The 18,087-nt window shown below is 52.8% G+C and overlaps 5 protein-coding genes across 5 annotated transcripts; all 5 read left to right on the top strand.

Annotated features, from left to right (window-relative positions):
* Positions 1 to 3,426: 3,426 nt before the first annotated feature.
* BO94DRAFT_57689 (uncharacterized protein) lies at positions 3,427 to 4,829 on the top strand. The gene is made up of 2 exons (XM_025615158.1): positions 3,427 to 4,025; positions 4,516 to 4,829. Exons 1-2 carry the CDS (start codon positions 3,697 to 3,699, stop codon positions 4,649 to 4,651), a joined length of 465 nt encoding a protein of 154 aa, XP_025467674.1. The 5' UTR covers positions 3,427 to 3,696; the 3' UTR covers positions 4,652 to 4,829.
* A 504-nt stretch (positions 4,830 to 5,333) lies between these two features.
* BO94DRAFT_556364 (C2H2-type zinc finger protein) lies at positions 5,334 to 7,351 on the top strand (the record flags this gene model as incomplete). Its single annotated transcript, XM_025613860.1, has 2 exons — positions 5,334 to 7,130; positions 7,187 to 7,351. 2 exons carry the CDS (start codon positions 5,334 to 5,336, stop codon positions 7,349 to 7,351), a joined length of 1,962 nt encoding a protein of 653 aa, XP_025467673.1.
* Positions 7,352 to 8,470: 1,119 nt separating this feature from the next.
* Positions 8,471 to 9,230, top strand: BO94DRAFT_57554 (uncharacterized protein). Its single transcript, XM_025615079.1, has 4 exons — positions 8,471 to 8,656; positions 8,711 to 8,732; positions 8,809 to 8,909; positions 9,021 to 9,230. The coding sequence occupies exons 1-4, from the start codon at positions 8,621 to 8,623 to the stop codon at positions 9,186 to 9,188; spliced, it is 327 nt and encodes a 108-aa protein (XP_025467672.1). The 5' UTR covers positions 8,471 to 8,620; the 3' UTR covers positions 9,189 to 9,230.
* A 658-nt stretch (positions 9,231 to 9,888) lies between these two features.
* On the top strand, positions 9,889 to 11,626 carry BO94DRAFT_534891 (DNA replication factor Cdt1 C-terminal domain-containing protein). Its single transcript, XM_025611644.1, has one exon. It carries the CDS (start codon positions 10,029 to 10,031, stop codon positions 11,469 to 11,471), a length of 1,443 nt encoding a protein of 480 aa, XP_025467671.1. The 5' UTR covers positions 9,889 to 10,028; the 3' UTR covers positions 11,472 to 11,626.
* Positions 11,627 to 11,884: 258 nt separating this feature from the next.
* Positions 11,885 to 18,086, top strand: BO94DRAFT_465108 (mismatch repair ATPase MSH2; the record flags this gene model as incomplete). Its single annotated transcript, XM_025608098.1, has 8 exons — positions 11,885 to 11,908; positions 11,980 to 14,795; positions 15,205 to 15,283; positions 15,706 to 15,849; positions 15,912 to 17,046; positions 17,222 to 17,563; positions 17,611 to 17,696; positions 17,742 to 18,086. 8 exons carry the CDS (start codon positions 11,885 to 11,887, stop codon positions 18,084 to 18,086), a joined length of 4,971 nt encoding a protein of 1,656 aa, XP_025467670.1.
* Between the last annotated feature and the right edge of the window lies 1 nt (position 18,087).

The raw sequence follows: 18,087 nt of genomic DNA, 5'->3' as shown, positions 1-18,087 counted from the left end.
GTTCTGCCTACCGATTACCATATCTAGTATATTTTATCTAGGGGTTGTGGTTGGGTTGGGTTTCGGGGAATATTTTGTCACACCTGGTTTCATGTTTTTGGTTACTTTTTTTTTTGCCACTGCGGGTTACCTAGTTTCCGGGTAGATGGTTGATTAATCTGTTGGTTGGCTGGGTAGTTGGTTGGTAGTATGGTATGTGAGTCATAGATGGATGTTGGATAGATTCCGGGGGTGTGGATGATGGGATGGGATGGGTTGGGTTTGTTGTTTTCTTTGTAGGATGGAGTTGGTTATATCTTGGTTGTTGTACATAGGTAGTACTTAGTTGGTAGGTGTAGGTATAGGTAGAGGTATAGGTAGGTGGTGGAAAAAACAACAGCCCCCGGAATCAGCGGATGAAAGAAAGATAGACAGGGTGGATGTTTCTATTGTCAGATTTGGCAGGGGTAGTACGTATACCCTAACTCTGTCTGTGATAGGTGTTTTTTTTTTCGCCGCTGGAGAAAAAAAATACATAATGCAAGACGTCAGCGTTGATTGATTATTGGGACCCGCTGAGATTTTACTATGTACCATAGTATTATTGGGGTCTATATGTAATTGTTGATCGATGGGATTTTGATGATGGTCTCTGATTGATACCGTTCATATCTGTGGATGCTGTAGTAGATGTACACCAGGTACACCACCCGCAACGCAGGTACCTGCTTTGTACTCCATCTCCATCGGTAGCACAGACGGACTAGTTGGAAAGGCTAGCAGCGTGTGCACGCACCCCCTCTCTCCCCTCCCCCTCGCTCGGCCCCAGAACCCATCCCAAATAATCAATCAATCAATCCGGACTAACTTATCAACCCCGCTTCCCATTGATAAGGACCCGACGGAAAAGAGAGGGGACGAGGTGGCATTATTCCACCACCATTCCCCCACCCATCTTTCTTATTCCTTATTTTCCAATTCCTATTATCGTCGTGTGTTTCAGATAGAGCAGGGATGGGACATACCCGTGTCACCTGTCAGTGCCCCCCTTGATGAAAGATGATCTTGGCACAAGGGGAAGTAAACCTGATTGACTCTTTTGCCCCTCAGTGGCGCGCGCGTGCCGGGGGCGCTTTTCAGGTTTGGGAATGAGGGGCAGGAAGTCTAGCAATAGTCAATCGGTGGTGGGATGATTACCTACTGTACTCCGTCCACTGTACGCAGTACTGTCTTAGCTTGAGGAGCCCTGTGGTCGGGAGACATGGTACCTTGACCGGTACTGGAGCCCGTGCTCCTGTGCCTTACCTGCTATCTGGTCCGGTCATTGGTGGACGCCTAAGCTGGCAGTGCCACGTCGATCACCCAGACCGGATCTATGGCGAGGAGAGGAGAAAAGGTAACTTACCCGCCCACGTTACGAGATGAGTACCCATTCTGGCCCGGGAGGCGACATCGGAGTGCCATACTATGTACTGATTCTTGCTGAACTGCCTGGACTCAAGGCTGGACTCGTTGCCGCCACTTCCGGCCGTTGGTCTGGTACGATGTATTCGTCGCAGGCAACCAGAATGGTTGCTTCATACTGACATATGTTGCTGAAGAGCACGGTGGGTTATGAGAACCCCGTTGGATTGCGTGTTGCGAATGCAACTGGAGGTGACCTACTCGACTGGACTAACCAGGGAAGGGACCCCCCCCCTCCCACGATCCGATCAATAATGTCAATGCGGGACACTAATGCATTGTTCAGAGGAGTTCCCTAGGGGCGCATATACTCCGGCCCTCCTTGGGTATCTCTTCCATGCTTCAAACTAACGATCCCCACGCATATGGGGACACCAGGCTGTCGGCGTCAATCGGCGCGCTTCTCCATACCGAGAGCACATCATCACTCCAACATGTGGCGTTAACTGTCCGCGTGCCTCAGATGGGCTCCTCTTTGTCCCGCATCAACCAGATGTCATCGACAAGATGAAGAAGCTTCCATCGCTCCCCGCCGTTTGCAGTGGGGGAGAGTGCAGGCCGCATGCTGTCCAGCTTTGACTTTGCTCCAGGTTTGTCAAAGAGTCTAATTGAAATGATCTACTATTGTCCATCGTCCTCTGAGTTCGAGCAGGAACCTTATCGGGGTCCTGAACGCGGCGATGAAGGATCCTGCTGGAGGTTAGTGCTGTCCTCTGGGTTGACCAGGAACAAGCTTTGCCATCATCCATCAGAGCGGCCTGACGTTATATCGGAGGCCCTTGACGCTGACATGATGATGATCGCGGTGGGGAAATCAGACGGGATGGGCGTTGCGAATAGAGTGCTGCTGCTGGGCCTGTCGAAAACCTGAGTAAGGGCCGTAACGACGCCGATGTAAGGTACTGCAGAGTTCGGCCCGGAGAATTCCACCTGACTGCAGGTGTGGAAGCCCCGGAACCCATTGTGCGACATTCCGTTCGTATTCCATGCTGAATCCTGCTGTCTTGGGCCGTTTGGTAATCCAGTCAGGCGTTGGCCGGCTTACGCAGTCGTTGCACTTCTTGTGCCTCCTTCCATGCAGCATGGCAGCCTAGATCTCAGGACACCCCCCTCCCTCCCCTTCTGTGCCACGCCACGAGAAGGGCACACCTTGCCGCGACTCTTTGGCTCGGGCCCTCCAACAGACCACAGGCGAACGGAGGATCTGGCCTGGGGGTTGTCACCGGTCAAACCTACCGGACAAAGGGTCCTGGTCGCGTTGAGTGGTTAACGTCACCGAAGGTCGCCGCCCGTGGACCAGCCGCGGAGGTTTTCTGGTCAGCACCTGGGCTCAGCCGGCTAAGAACGATTCATGAATCATCAACCAGTCATACATCCATTCGACAGGTAGCCCTGGGACCTGGAAAAAGTAGCCGATCGGTCCCCTCTGCGCTGCCCCACTGGCCGCAGTGCCTGGTGCCTCACTCAGCCCGGGAGGCCTCCGTTTATGAACTGTCGACAGGACCCTTGATGGCGTTGGACCATGGCACCGTGGCAGAAGGCCTTGGGCCGAGACTCTGCCACTGTTCGCTAGCCTTACCGAAACATCGAAGAAGCCCATTCACCCGGGTGATTCCCGAGCGTCTACCAGTGGAATCCCCTCGCATCCCTTTTGTGCCCTTTTTTTCCCTCTTGTCTGAGCCACCCGCCCGTGGTGGTGATGGCGATTGCTAAGCGCTGGGTTCCTGATACGTCTGCCATACCGGCACGTACGGGGAGGTATTATATTCACCCGCCCGGGAATGCTTTGAAGATACCTCCAATCTCGCGATATCGGGGTATCCGCTACTCCGCAACATATACCTATCCTATCTGCTTAGGTAGATAGAAAGGAAGCGCTCGACCGATGACTCGATGAAACGATTTCCCCCATCCAAGGCTCACCCCTTCGCCAAGAGTGGCCCATGAATTCATCCAGCTGGAGCCTCTCCACCGGCCTGGCGGTCGATGATTCGTGTCGGTCGGTCCGGACCAAGTCGTCAGTACCTGGGGCTAAAAGAGTTTACCTATCAACCTTCAGTTTCACCCTCCGGTGAGTTCATTCGCCCGAACTTAATAGTAGCAGACAAATCCGCATCGTCACCATCATCATGTTGATCAAACCGTAAACTCATCGGGAGCATACGTAGCATCGCGGCGGTGACTGGCCCAGTCGCCGCCTCTATCTAAGTACCCTGTACCCCGATCGGAGGTACTCAGCCTTGTGGTCGAGCGATGGTCGTAGGTAAATGCCGTGTACAGTACTCACTCAACAAGTATCTAGAGGTCGTAGGAGTACATCCTCTCCTCCACAGTTCACACACCGTTTTCCCCTCCTCCTCCCTTCTCTGCTGCTTTCTTTCTCTGTTTTCCCTTCCCTCAGTTCCCTGTCTTGCCCTCGTTTCGCCGCCTGCTGCCGAACGACCGTTGTTTCCGATAAGCCTCCAGCAGCAGCAGCAGCGGCGGCCTCTTCCTCGTCTTGTCGCCCGGTACTATCGTCGTCACCATTCACCAGTTTGGGGTGGGTGGGTTGCCGTCATCCACACCCCGGCTACAGCCTACTTGTATGGACTCTTGCCCTTCCCTTGCTCCAATCTAAGTTTGGATCCATCAGCCTCTCTTGTTGTTCTTCTTCTTCGTCGCCTACTTCCGTCTCACCTCTCACCATTCTTCTTCCCTTTCTTCCTCCCCCCCTCCTCTTCTCTCCATCAATAACCACCCTCGTGGCCCTGGTGCCTGTACATCATTTCCTAGTGCCCAGCTTGGACCTGGTGGGTTTAATTCCTATACTATTTATATTTATATCCTTTTTTTTTCTGTTGAGGTGTGTCTTCCATCATATCACATTTTCCCTTTTAGTTTCTGGCTTGTGATTTTATTTTATTCTTATTTTATTTTTCCTTTTCCTCGTTTATTGTTTCCGTCGCGCATTCCTTGTTTCTCCCCGGACGATCCGTAAACCAGGGCCCGATCGGTTCACGATACACCTATTTTTATTGCCATTAGTTCAGGTCTTGGCTGGGTCGGTGTCCTGACTGTCATACCCACAACCAGGACTCGACGCCGAGCGGGAAACTCGATCGAGTCCGCCAAACCTCAACCACCACCACCACTGCCATTACTACCACGATTACCACCTCCGCCGCCGCCGTCGCCGCCGCTTCTTTCTCTCCCTCCTTCTCAACAGTGATTATCACCAACTACTCACCTGCCTACCTACCTACTACCTACCTTACCTTACCTCACCTCCTCCCTCGTCATCCTATCCCTCTGCCGTCTCGCCCTCCTCTTCAGTCTTATCTTTCGGCCGATCAACCAGCTGTCCCTACTCTCTCTCGGCTTAGTCGATCCGTGAGCGATGCGTCCTCACACCTAATGGTCGTTCCCTTCCATCTATCGTGTACAACCTGGCTACCCTTGCATCGTCATCTCCGTCGGGCATTCGGCTAAACAGGTCATCGCCATCCATCTCCAACATTCCTCAATCTTCAACCCCTCGCTCGGATTTCAAAACATCTGATTCACGTCCCCTCTTTCGTAAGTTTCAAAACTTTTTCTTGACAACCACGAAAAAAAAAATACCACCCTCCACGATTTCCTTGCTCCTCGTGATGTTTATGACCTTTTGAGGTGGTAAAAAAAATTCATGACAAAAAATGTGAGAAATGCGATGGTTCATCTGCTTACTTTGCTGCGCAAACCTGTCCAGTAGTCAGCATCGTGCGATCGACACCGCGTTTTTGACATTTTGAAACCTCCATCCCTCTCCCTTGAAACCGATCGAGCTTGCGTCCCGACGATCGCTCGACTGCCCTGTCATCGAATTAGTACATAGATTGTTCGCTGGGACGAGGCTTGTCCTCGTTGTCAATATGTCTTCATTCTTACCTGTGAATAATATCTCTTCGCCACCAGACCGCGTCATGGAGGAAGCGACAACGTCTTCCACACCTCGACCTCATCCCAAAGCCGGATCAGTCTCACAAGACACTATACAATCTCTGGGTGCCGCCCATGACGAGAGTACCCCTCGGAATATTAGCATCGATGACTCTCACCATGCCGACTCCCAAGGGAGCGCATCGCTAACCTCAGAGGATCCCATGCACGGTGAGTCGGACGAAGGCTCCGACCATGAGGCGGAAACTAAGGGAGGCGCGCCACCCTCGAAGAAGAAGAAAGGTCAACGGTTCTACTGCACAGACTTTCCGCCATGTAACCTGAGCTTTACTCGAAGTGAACATCTCGCCCGTCACATTCGCAAACACACCGGGGAACGTCCGTTTCAGTGCCACTGTTCTCGTCGCTTCTCTCGACTCGATAACCTACGACAGCATGCTCAAACTGTACATGTCAACGAGGAGATCCCTGGCGATTCCCTCGCCGCCACCGGGACGCGCTTCCAGCGCCAAATCCGGACCGATCGTGTACGGCCCCAGGGGCGAGCCAGAGCAGGGACGGCAGGCAGCCAGGGAACCCATAGCAGAGGTCACAGTCGAAACCTATCCGCGTCTAGCATCACATCTACTGCGTCTACATTCAGTCAGCCCCAGGAGCTTCGCCGTCGACCTGCACCCTTGATGATGGCAAACGACAGAGCGCGTCTGATGGAGCAGATGGATGCCCCTAGCACTCCTCCAGCCCGGGGGCTTCCTGGTCCGACAGCGGGTGGATCTCCCTACACACCATCCCATCACGTCTTCTCGGCCGGCGGTAACGGCAGTCCGCATGTAGCTTCGCCGATCTCTACAGCGTCGCAGGCATCGGGCTTTTGGGAAGGCAAGACTGCCGCCCGGCGCCTATCTGTTCCCACGGGTGCAAACCCATTCGCCTCGCAGCATGTCAACGTCTACCCACCTGGTTATGTCGCGACGCAGGCGTATGCTCCCCATGGGAGCGTCTACGCAAGCCCTGTCAACTCAACCTACTCACTCGCCCGCGACGAAACAAGCCACAGTGCTACCGATACTGATCTCCGGAGACGAACTTGGCATCCTTCAACTTGGTCAGCGGTTCCTCGACCTGCTACGAGTGGCCTCAGCAACTACCAGACACCTGAGGTGTTCAAGCCATCGTTTAGCAACGGGTCGACCGAGCAGCCGCCGCGGCTGCCAGGCATTGAGAGCTTTGACAAGGTGGTGGCTCAGCGACCTTTGACTCCTCCAGTCCGGCGATCGAGTCCGATGCAAATCGACAACCCCAACAAACCGCCTCCGAATTATAACTTTGGGGGTGGCTTCAACTATACCCAGCCCGCAAAACGACCGGCGCCGCCGATCTCTGGCCCTGGACACCGACGTGGCCATGTCTCTTGGGACATGTCATTGCACACCAACCTCACCGGGCTGCACATCAGAGACAAGCCTGCACAGCGGGACGCCTCAAACTGGAGCCAACAAACCATCGCCGAGCTTCACAATGTGGGCTCTCGACCGTCGTCTTCCTACCAACAGCAGTTTCAAGAGTACCGAGGGCATGGGCACGCTCCCTCGTATAGTAATGCTACCTCGAGCTCTCAGGCAACGCGAACTTCGCCCGAGGACTCCAGTAGCAGCGAAGGGGTCCACACCCCCTCCACGGCCTCTCTCGAATACCATCCGGCTATTGTGCACAACAACGGATACGTGGAGCCGCACCATCCTCCATTCTCCTCGGATACCTCTCATGCAGTACGCACCCGTTACCCGCAGTATCGATGAGGGCCAGATGACTGATTGAACTGCAGGCTTGTCCCCCTCTTCCTCCACAGTCTGATAGTTACCATGGCAAACATGATCCACGGACCGAATTTCTTCCGCACTCTGCGCGAGAACCTGGAATGGGTCGACTGGAAGCGCTAGTTGCGGTTGCTACGAGCGAGAACAAGGGTGCTGCGAAGTTGTTTCTCTGAGAGTCTTGCTCGGATTCCAAGGATAGGGGTGTATATTTGCTCCGTGATGGGAGCAGAGTTCTAATTCCGAAGTCGATCTTTCTCGGTTCTCCTGCCATTTCCTTTTGTTTCGAGCCGGAGTTGTATAGTATGGGGCGCCCGGCCTTTTTCCTTGTGGGGTTCCTCTGCATTTTCTTTGTTATGGATATAACTGCGGATTGCTAGATCCTTAGCCTCTCGTTACTCGGAGCTGCACACCACCGCTCGGCTGCGGGAATCTTTATGATGTGATGACTGACGAATAATGCATCAGTGGGATGGATCGATATATGGGCTTCTCTGACAATTGCGAGTTTCGTTCGGGTGTTTTTCCTTATTTTGTCCGGCTTGCATGTTTTGGCGTTTTCCCTCCGGTCTGCTGTCCATAGTGCATGAAGATACCCCCGGCCTTGATCTCGAGCTCAGCTACGAGGTTGTGGAAGGAGTTTCCTACTCTGGTCGTGGTATGGCTTCGATTATGTGTTCGGCTTGTCTATATTCTCGCTCATGTTGGTGTCCAATGCGGCCATTGTGTTTCCGGATGTTTTGTTTTTGCGAATTGCGAAGTTGGTTTCAATTAGCACTTAGTTGCGGGTCAGTGATAAATGTCAGAGATCAGCCATAAGCTTCTAGCCATCATGACGTGACGATTTAATGTAGCACTTACCTAGCCCCAGCAAGCAATTCCTTTTGGCAGTGGGCCCGATCCCCATGGAACATGGAAGCCGTCGGGCCCGATGACCACCCAGTGACGTATTTCACGATGGCTCCGACAGCCGAACTCGCCGCCCCCTCAACTACACACACAGTATGTACAGCTATCCCAACCCCATAACTAGAGTCAACCATCCTATGCCGATAAATGTATACATAGTTAAACAAAGCCTCTCTCAGTACCAACCAACCAAACAAACCTTACCATCCGATCGAAACATATGTACTACCCAGTATGCATGTAAGTAAATATGTAAAAGTAAAAACCCGAGCTACTAAAGCCCTGTACCACAACACCCTGTAGTTAATTAGTTAAGCTAATAGCTTGCTCCGGCCGAAAGACGTCATACCCTGTGACACCAGCCAAGTAACTTGAAGTTCCCACCCAGCTATTCCAACTTGACCTTTCCCTTCCCCTCTCTTCTCTTATATAAATACCTCGTTGGATCCGAATCCAATCCCCAAGTCCCAGAATCTCACTGGTCTATAATCAGGAATTGAAACCTTGATACACCCACACCCACACACACAAGCAAAATGTCGAAGAACCCTACCGCCCTCTACCTCGGTATCGCTGCCCTCGGCGCAGGAGGATACTATATGTATCGTGCGGGAGGCGATCCCAAGGCTGCGAAGGAGCAGGCGAAGCGTATGTTTACCCCCCTACATGTCCTCTTTATTTTGTTCTTGGTTGTGTGGACTAATGAATATATGGATGAATGTAGAGGACGCACACCTCGCCCGCCTTAAAGCCCCCACGGGCAACCAGGCCGAGAAAGCAGGTGAAAAGGCGGCGTTTGAGACTAGGTTGAATGTTGATGAGGCGGTATGTTTACTTCTTATCCCCTTGCCGTCCTTTCACTTGGCTTTACTTCTTCCCTGCATCTACACGTGAAAGTCGCAGTAACCAATGCTAATGCGTATATGTGAGTTTCAGATTGACACATCCACCCACGAAGCAAAAAACAACCTAAACCGTCTGGAGAAGATCACTCGCGACACAACAGCGGAGTTGAGATCCGGGGCAGAGAAGATTGAAGGCAAGGTGGAGGAGAAGGCAGCTGAAGCCAAGGGGTCGCTTTCGGGGTGGTTTGGGAAGAAATGATTGCTTCTTTTCTTTGTTCCCTTTTTGTTTTGGAGATTGAGGATGGCTTAGCTGGGCTGGGCTTGTCTTATCTTTATTATTATCTATATATGGAGTAGTATGGCTATTTTTTTTATGAGTATGTTCATGGCTATGTCTGTTGTAGGTGATGATGAAGGGGGAGGGTAATGAATTATGCAGGATTCTTTTTCTTTATTTCTTCGTGATTGTGTGGGTAGTTGTAGGTTGTATCTAGATGGGGTTCGTTTTGGGTGGTATTGAGACTTGGGTGTGGTAGTATGAGAGGTGGAGAGAGGGTGTGTAGTAGGTTGTAGGGTGGTGGTGGTTGGTGATGGTAAGGTAGTGTTCTAGAGCATATCTGCATTCTGCACAGCTTCTGCGGGGAAAGCTGCTAGGTATGCTACATTCCTAGGATGATTACTGTAGTGATAGCACTTTTGACAATTTATCACTAAGTCTTCAGCATCTAGTAAATGATATTTTCGAATTCACTCAAATACAATATCACACTCATCATTGAATAATCGCATTCATCATCATCTACTCGATAGCTTGTTAAGTCAACGGATCATGACCCGCCCCTAATCTTACCCCATCCGGCCAAGACGCGACGCGCGACGCGCTCCACCCAAAAACCCACGCTACCCGCCCAGACCATCAAGGAGAATTAATCGATTTTCTCTGCCCTGCCCTGCCCTCTGTCCCTATTCCTCTTTCCCCAGACCCATAATCCTATCCTAATTTAGTGTCCCCATACGGAGTCACCTCCTTCCTAATTGTCTATGATACACCAATAGGATCTAGGATCTATCTCTTACTCAATTATTTACGGAAATCGCGATGCCGCGCACTTCCACAAGGCAAGCCCCCCTGCCCCGAGGGCAGCCCGGGATCCAGAGTTTCGCAAGAACGACCAAACCCGGCGTAACTACCCGTCAATCCATCTCCGAGATCAAGAAGCCCTCGACGACATGTCTCCCGGTCTCGCCTTCCAAGAAACGCAAACTGCATGAGCTCGAGAACATCGAGTCCCACGGCCCGGATACCGCCAAGGGGGAAAGCACGGCCCCGGAGGCGGCTACTCCTTCTAAGACTCTGAGATTGGGTGAATTGGTTCTCAACACTCCAAGGAGCGGTCACTATGCGCGGTCAACTGTCCGGACTCCTACCGGTGCTAGTGGGAGTCCGCCCACTTCGCCCTCGAAGCGCAGAGCTACCAAGAACCCTTCGTCGGCTACTGTTCTCCCCGCACAACGCCGTCCAGCATGTGTCGACGACCTCGTGAACCTGCACTCGGCTTTCCTCAAGGCTGTTGCTCTTCATGCTATGCATAACGGTGTTACTGCCCCTGCGGACCTCAGAGAACTGCTACCCACTATTGAACGGCTATGGAAGAAGCGTAAGGTGGTGGCCAAGGACCTGCAGCGGCTTCTTTGGGTTCTGGAACAGGAGTCGGAGGCGACGGCATTCCCTGGGTATCGGATCGCGAATTACGGGCTGGGCAGGGTATGCTTGGAGCGGGTGTTGCGGGACGGCGAGGAGCGGACGAGCGAGAGTGATTTGCAGGAACGGTTTGAGCAAAGTGTGGATTTGCTCTGGGAGAAGGCGTTGGATGCGGTGGATGGCGATGAGACGAGGGTGGATTTCGTCGGGACGCTGGGCGTGGCCATAATCCATGAATCGTTGACGCCGTTTACGACGTTTCACAAGGGACAGCAACGGTTGCAGGACTTGAAGGGCGGGGTGATTCGGTTGAAGACAGAGAAGCTGCGCGCTGATGCCAAGGAGGATGCGCCAGAGAAGCCGGTCGACGCGACGAGTACCCGTCGGAAGGGGCTGCTGGATCGTATCAAAGATAAGCAGCTGCGTCAGGCGAAGTTGCCCCCGCCGCCGTCGAAGGAAATGTTGCTGCGGAGGGCGGCCGCGGAGCGGGTGGAGGAGGTTGCCGGGGTGTTGGCCTTGTTGAGACCGGCTGGGTATGTTGGCACCGGGGCCAAGGCTGTCACGACGGCGCAGCGGACGCCGTTCCGCATGGAGATGATTGCGCAGAATGTGCGGGATTCCGTGCGGAGTCCCATCTCGCAGCAGGAGGTGGAAATCTGTGTGGAGATCCTGGCCCGGGAGGATGTTGCTGGGGGGTGGGTGAACCTCGTCACGGTGAATCATATGAGATCTGTGGTGCTCAAGTCTTGCGCTGATGTTCAGCCCAAGGAGATTGGGGCCAAGGTGGCCCAGTTGAAGATTGGATGGGATGCTCCCACAACGGCGGTGGCTTCTGCATGATGTCTACGTTGGGTACATGTGTCTTTCTTTTGGATGGATGTTCTGTTTGATACCTCATCCGGCGGCCTGGCATGCTCCGGCATTATGATTGCATTGACAGCGGTATGTAGCATTTAGCGCATATTTATGTATAATATGGATACGATGATTGAGACTACGTCATTCCCCTCGTAAAATAGCGTTCTGCTGATAGTCCCTTTTAAGACAATCGGTATTGACAGGTTGACAGGCAAATTACTTAATTAGTCCACGCGCGAACGCGTATCCACGTGACCGCGTTCCGCAGGCGCGTCGTCCTGCCAATCCAATCTATCACACGTCCTCCAGCCCGATCCATCCAAGCTATATTCTCCAAATTGACAAGTTGGCTCATAAGTCTCTTTCCCGGTTGGAGAAGACAGACGCAGAGCACAATGTCATCTCGACCAGATCTCAAAGTGAATCTCATCCCATCATCCCCCTCCACATCCACCTCTTTCCAAACTAACCACAAATTCATCTAACCCAGGTCGACGACGAAGTCGGCTTCATCCGCTTCTACCGCTCCATTTCCACCGACAACAACACCACCAACAATAATGAAACCATCCGAGTCTTCGACCGCGGAGACTGGTATTCCGCGCACGGCACCGAAGCCGAATTCATCGCGCGGACCGTATACAAAACAACCTCCGTGCTAAGAAACCTCGGAAGAAGTGAAACCGGCGGTCTCCCATCCGTGACTATGAGCGTTACCGTGTTCCGCAACTTTCTCCGCGAGGCATTGTTCCGACTTAACAAGCGGGTGGAGATCTGGGCGTCATCTAGTGGGACGGGCCGTGGAGGACAATGGAAGATGGTGAAGCAGGCGAGTCCCGGAAATCTACAAGAAGTGGAAGAGGAATTGGGGAGTGTGGGTGGGTTGAGTTTGGAGGCCGGGGCGCCGATTATTCTTGCGGTGAAGATTTCGGCCAAGGCCGGGGAGGCGAGGAGTGTGGGGGTTTGTTTTGCGGATGCGAGTGTCAGGGAGCTCGGGGTGAGTGAGTTTTTGGATAATGATGTTTATTCGAATTTGGAGTCGTTGGTGATTCAGCTGGGGGTGAAGGAGTGTTTGGTGCAGATGGATGTGGGGAGGAAGGATGTGGAATTGGCGAAGGTGAGAAATATTGCGGATAGTTGTGGGATTGCGATTTCCGAGAGGCAAGGGGGGGAGTTTGGGGTTAGGGATATTGAGCAGGATTTGACGAGGTTGTTGAGGGATGAGAGGTCCGCGGGGACGTTGCCGCAGACGGAGTTGAAGTTGGCCATGGGGGCGGCGGCCGCGTTGATTAAGTATCTTGGGGTTATGGCCGATTCGTCCAACTTTGGGCAGTATCAGCTGTATCAGCATGATTTGTCGCAGTTTATGAAGCTGGATTCGTCGGCACTGAGGGCGTTGAATCTGATGCCTGGTCCGCGGGACGGATCTAAGTCGATGAGTCTGTTTGGGTTGTTGAATCATTGTAAGACGCCGGTGGGCAGCAGGCTGCTGGCGCAGTGGTTGAAGCAGCCGTTGATGGATCTGGCGGAGATCGAGAAGAGGCAGCAGCTGGTCGAGGCGTTTGTGGTGGATACGGAGCTGCGGCAGACCATGCAGGAGGAGCATCTGCGCTCGATTCCGGATTTGTATCGCCTGGCGAAGCGGTTTCAGCGGAAGCAGGCGACGCTGGAGGATGTTGTGCGTGTGTATCAGGTTGCTATTCGTCTGCCGGGGTTCGTGGCGTCGTTGGAGAATGTGATGGATGAGCAGTATCAGACGCCCCTGGAACAGGAGTATACGTCGAAGCTGCGCAGTCACTCGGATAGCTTGGTGAAGCTGGAGGAGATGGTCGAGACGACGGTGGATCTTGATGCGTTGGAGAACCACGAGTTCATCATCAAGCCGGAGTTTGACGAGAGCTTGCGCATCATCCGCAAGAAGCTGGACAAGTTGCGCCATGATATGGACACAGAGCACCGCCGCGTTGGCCGCGATCTGGACCAGGAGGTGGAAAAGAAGCTGTTCCTGGAGAACCATCGTGTGCATGGCTGGTGCTTCCGACTGACTCGCAACGAGGCCGGCTGCATTCGCAACAAGAGAGAGTACCAGGAGTGCTCGACCCAGAAGAACGGCGTCTATTTCACGACATCGACAATGCAGGCGCTCCGCCGCGAGCACGATCAGCTGTCATCTAACTACAATCGCACCCAGACGGGTCTGGTGAGCGAGGTGGTCAATGTGGCCGCCTCCTACTGTCCTGTCTTGGAGCAGCTTGCTGGTGTCCTGGCTCACCTTGACGTGGTTGTGAGCTTTTCCCATTCTGCCGTGCATGCCCCTACGCCATATGTCCGTCCGAAGATTCACCCTCGGGGCACCGGAAACACGATCTTGAAGGAGGCACGACACCCGTGTATGGAGATGCAGGATGACATCTCGTTCATTACGAACGATGTGTCTCTTATCCGGGATGATTCGTCTTTCCTGATCATTACTGGTCCGAACATGGGTGGTAAATCGACCTATATTCGCCAAATTGGTGTCATTGCGCTGATGGCCCAGACGGGCTGCTTCGTGCCGTGCTCCGAGGCGGAGCTGACGATTTTCGACTGCATTCTTGCCCGTGTCGGTGCGAGTGATTCGCAGCTCAAGGGCGTGTCGACTTTCATGGCCGAGATGCTTGAAACCTCTAACATCCTCAAGTCGGCTACGTCGGAGTCTTTGATCATCATCGACGAACTTGGCCGTGGAACCAGTACGTACGACGGCTTTGGTTTGGCATGGGCTATCTCGGAGCACATTGTCACTGAGATCCGTTGTTTCGGCCTCTTCGCAACCCACTTCCACGAGTTGACAGCCCTGGCTGATCGGTATCCCAACTCCGCCAAGAATCTCCACGTGGTGGCCTTTATCGGTGATGGCACAGGCAATGGGTCTGAGAACAAAGACTCGAAGCGTGACCAGGTCACTCTTCTGTACCGTGTCGAACCGGGCATCTGTGATCAGTCCTTCGGTATCCACGTCGCTGAGTTGGTCCGCTTCCCGGAGAAGGTGGTCAACATGGCGCGTCAAAAGGCAGACGAGCTTGAGGATTTCACCTCCTCCGGAGCACAGGAACAAGAGTCGAACATGGCGCTTGACAAGTACTCGCAGGAAGAGGTCGAAGAGGGCAGTGCTCTTCTTAAGGAGATGTTATTGAAATGGAAGGAGGCGATTGAATCACCCGGCAAGAACCTGACGGTCGAAGAGAAACGCCAGATTATGCGTGATCTCGTCAACAGTGATCCGAAGTTGCAGGCCAACAAAGTGTTCCAGGGCATTCAGGCTTTGTAGGTATGGGTATGGGTTTCTGTCATTTCGGGTTTATAGCGGCTGGGAGTTCGGAGGGATATTATTTGTATGTTATGATGGATCACTGGGTATCGGGATAGATAAATTCTCTTATCGTCACTTAGTTAGGGCGCACAATGTGAAGAATGCCTGCACAACTGTTCGACAGTTCATCGTAGTGACATAGATGTATACCAAGTCACGTGGAGCTGCGGAGGTCTAGACGCCTCAGGGTTGCGGTCCGCATCTTCCCCATTGCCGACTCCGTGCTTGAGACACTCAATCTGCTGACTCTAGAAGCATTCGTTGTTTTCGATTTCTCTTGAATGACCGGTCAGCCTGTCCAGTGCGATCGTCACTCCTTTTCGGCAATTCCGCTCCCGCTTCCAGCTCTCCAATTCTCTCCAGTCTCAGCAATGCGCGCAAACTGAAGCGACCTCCCGCTGGCCAGCTTGATTCATGCACCCCTTTTCCATCCTCACTCTCGGTATCTTCGTAGCGGGCTACATCACCGCGAGGTGGGATCTTGTTACTCGCCTGTACGAACTGGCTATATTTGCGTGGGATCACGGCGTTGTGGTATGCTCGATCACTCTCGCGCAGTTACATTCGGTTTCATGAATTGCGGACAAGCTAACACGTCTTCAACTATAGACACGGACAGCCAAGGGCTTCCTCCTTTTATCGGTCTTTTTCTTCCTTCTTGTCCTTCCTATAAATCATCTTGCGGCGACTGAAGGTGAATTGGTACGCGACATTACACTGGCCCGATTCTCGCGGTGTCGGGAAGATATACTGCTCTCAGGTCCGAGGCTGATGATTTGTGATTAGCATCCCCGATACGTGCACCTGGGCGTCTCCGCTCGCGAACAACTCCGCCGTCGAGGCTCCTTTTGATAGCGGTTGGAGGATGTCAACATGCTCATGAGCGATGGGTTGCTACGGGTATTCTGGCCATACGATCTACCTCGGTCGTCATCGCCGGGAGTGATTGTTGGATGGCGGAACTCGGAGTTGGATTTGTTCGTGTTGACTGTGCTGGAGGATGTGGAGGTGAGCAGCTGGTTCTATGCGTCTATGCTAGAGGTTGCTGGCAGCTAATGTTTGGCCAATAGCCTCGAAATGTCGACAACGCTTTACGGGCAGGGATTCTATTCCGCAATAGCCCTCATCCTATTGTGCGGATATTCGCCCTATGTGGACGATCGGCCATGCATGTTCTAGGATCAACCAACTCACCGGATCCGCCAACGGCTTTCAATCCGTCGCATCTCTATGTCACCACAAAGTCGTCGGGCAAGGTTCCTCGGATCTTCTGTCCACCCGAAACGAACCTCTCTGTTCAGGTCATCATGTTTAATCGGCCTCATCCGACCAGGATGGAGTATATGTCCCTGGAGCCGATTTCCCTGGCATTGGGTGACAAAGTGTTTGGTGCGGACAAATCCGATGATGTGTCTGATCAGATCAATACCGAAGAGGAGCGGGGTAAGAGTCAAGCCGTGAAGCTGGTCGAAAAGCTGAAGCTTCACACGGTTGTCAAGCATGTTCCCTCTTCCAAGGAACAAGCACTTCCCCTCATCATCAACCAGGTTAACTGCGCATATGAAATGGGGAAGCTGATGGAGAAGAATAGCCATTTGGTCGGAATCCGTGTCAAAAGAAGCATGAGTGTTGGTGAACGGGTCGTAGAGTCCGCCACTACGCTGTGGGACCTAGTCGTTCTCGGGGTTTCTTATGTCTTCTGGCAATGGATCTGGCCGGTGATTACCCGCATATTCATCGTTGGGCTCGTCTTCCATCGTACAATTGCGGAGATAGTGCTGCAAATCCTGGAGTGGCGTGCCCGCCCGGACGCCGCTGCCCTGAAAGATATATCAGCGACAGCTCAGCAGGTGGATATTCGACTCCAGCAGTTCTGTTACTGGCCAATCCAGTATGTGAAACTACGCCAGAGAAAGGACAACTGGGAGAGTGTGACGACTAGTCATCCAGACTACATTCGGTTCTACAACAGCTTGTGGCTCGTCGCCAACGACGTGATTATCGGCATTGCATTGGGATCGTACATCATCGACAACGCCAACTGGGTGGCCTTTCAAATCAATTCTGTTCTGACGGGCTGGACCGTGGAAGGGCTGCAACGTACCATCTCCTGGCTGATGGACTGGCCGGCTGGTCTCAAGCTCAACAACGAGCTTGCTGCATTCCTGGGTGATCTCTTCCTATGGGTGATCGAAAACTGGGCAGGTATGCTTCGATTACTAGTCTTTCGATTCGGGACCTTGGACTGACGTTCTAGAAGCTTGTATTGCGAATCTTCAACCCTACCTACCACACGTCATATACGTCGTTGGTTGTTCCAGCTTCGCGGGGGCAAGCATGCCAATTGCCCTATTTTCTGACCTTGTGTCGATTTTGACAGTCCATATCTATTCCTTCTACATCGCATCTGCACGGATTTTCAACTGGCAGCTTACGATCATCATATCTCTCTTCCATCTTTTCCGCGGCAAGAAGCGAAACGTGCTTCGCAACCGTATAGACTCATGCGATTACGATCTTGATCAACTTCTTCTTGGAACAATCTTGTTTACCGTTCTCTTCTTCCTCTTACCTACCGTTATCGTCTTCTATCTCGCCTTTGCGAGCGCGCGGATGTTGATCATCTCGCTTAAAGCGGCACTTGATACGTGCTTGGCTTTCTTGAACCATTTCCCGCTTTTTGCTTTGATGCTGCGAGTCAAGGACTCCCGGAGATTGCCAGGTGCGTTGACTACTCCGATCCAGGGCTGGCTAGCTAACTTTGATCAGGTGGAATCCACTTTGAGCTTCGTGAAGAGTACGATAAATGCTCGACAACCAAGTCGAGCGCTAGTGTGCCTTATATCCACCTTGAGGTAAGCGCATTTGTCCTATCGAATCGCTAAATATTGACCCAACAGTCTATTCCTCTTACTCTTCGTGCCATGTTCGATCAATACTTCCAACTGGGCCACCGACTACGAAAACACTACCTCGCGCCCCAGGTCATCTTCTGCCTTGTGACTGGCCGCTTCGTGCCTCCTATACATCGGCGCAACCTATACGGTATGCAGTACAGCATGCTCCCTGCACGCCGAGCGACAATGACAGAGGTGTGGTCGTTGTTAACACAGCCTCGCAAGACTAGCAGTAGCAGCAGTAGCTCCTCGTCCATGGGCGCAGGAATAGGTACTGCAGCGAACGGGATCCTCAAGGTCCCGGGGGCTTTCGGACAGGGTGATATGAGGCGGCGAGGACATCGATAGT

This window comes from Aspergillus sclerotioniger (assembly GCF_003184525.1).
Source record: "Aspergillus sclerotioniger CBS 115572 chromosome Unknown BO94scaffold_13, whole genome shotgun sequence".
In the NCBI taxonomy this organism is placed as follows: domain Eukaryota; kingdom Fungi; phylum Ascomycota; class Eurotiomycetes; order Eurotiales; family Aspergillaceae; genus Aspergillus; species Aspergillus sclerotioniger.
The sequence above is the reverse complement of the archived record's forward strand: the minus strand, read 5'-3'. Positions and strand labels throughout refer to the sequence as shown.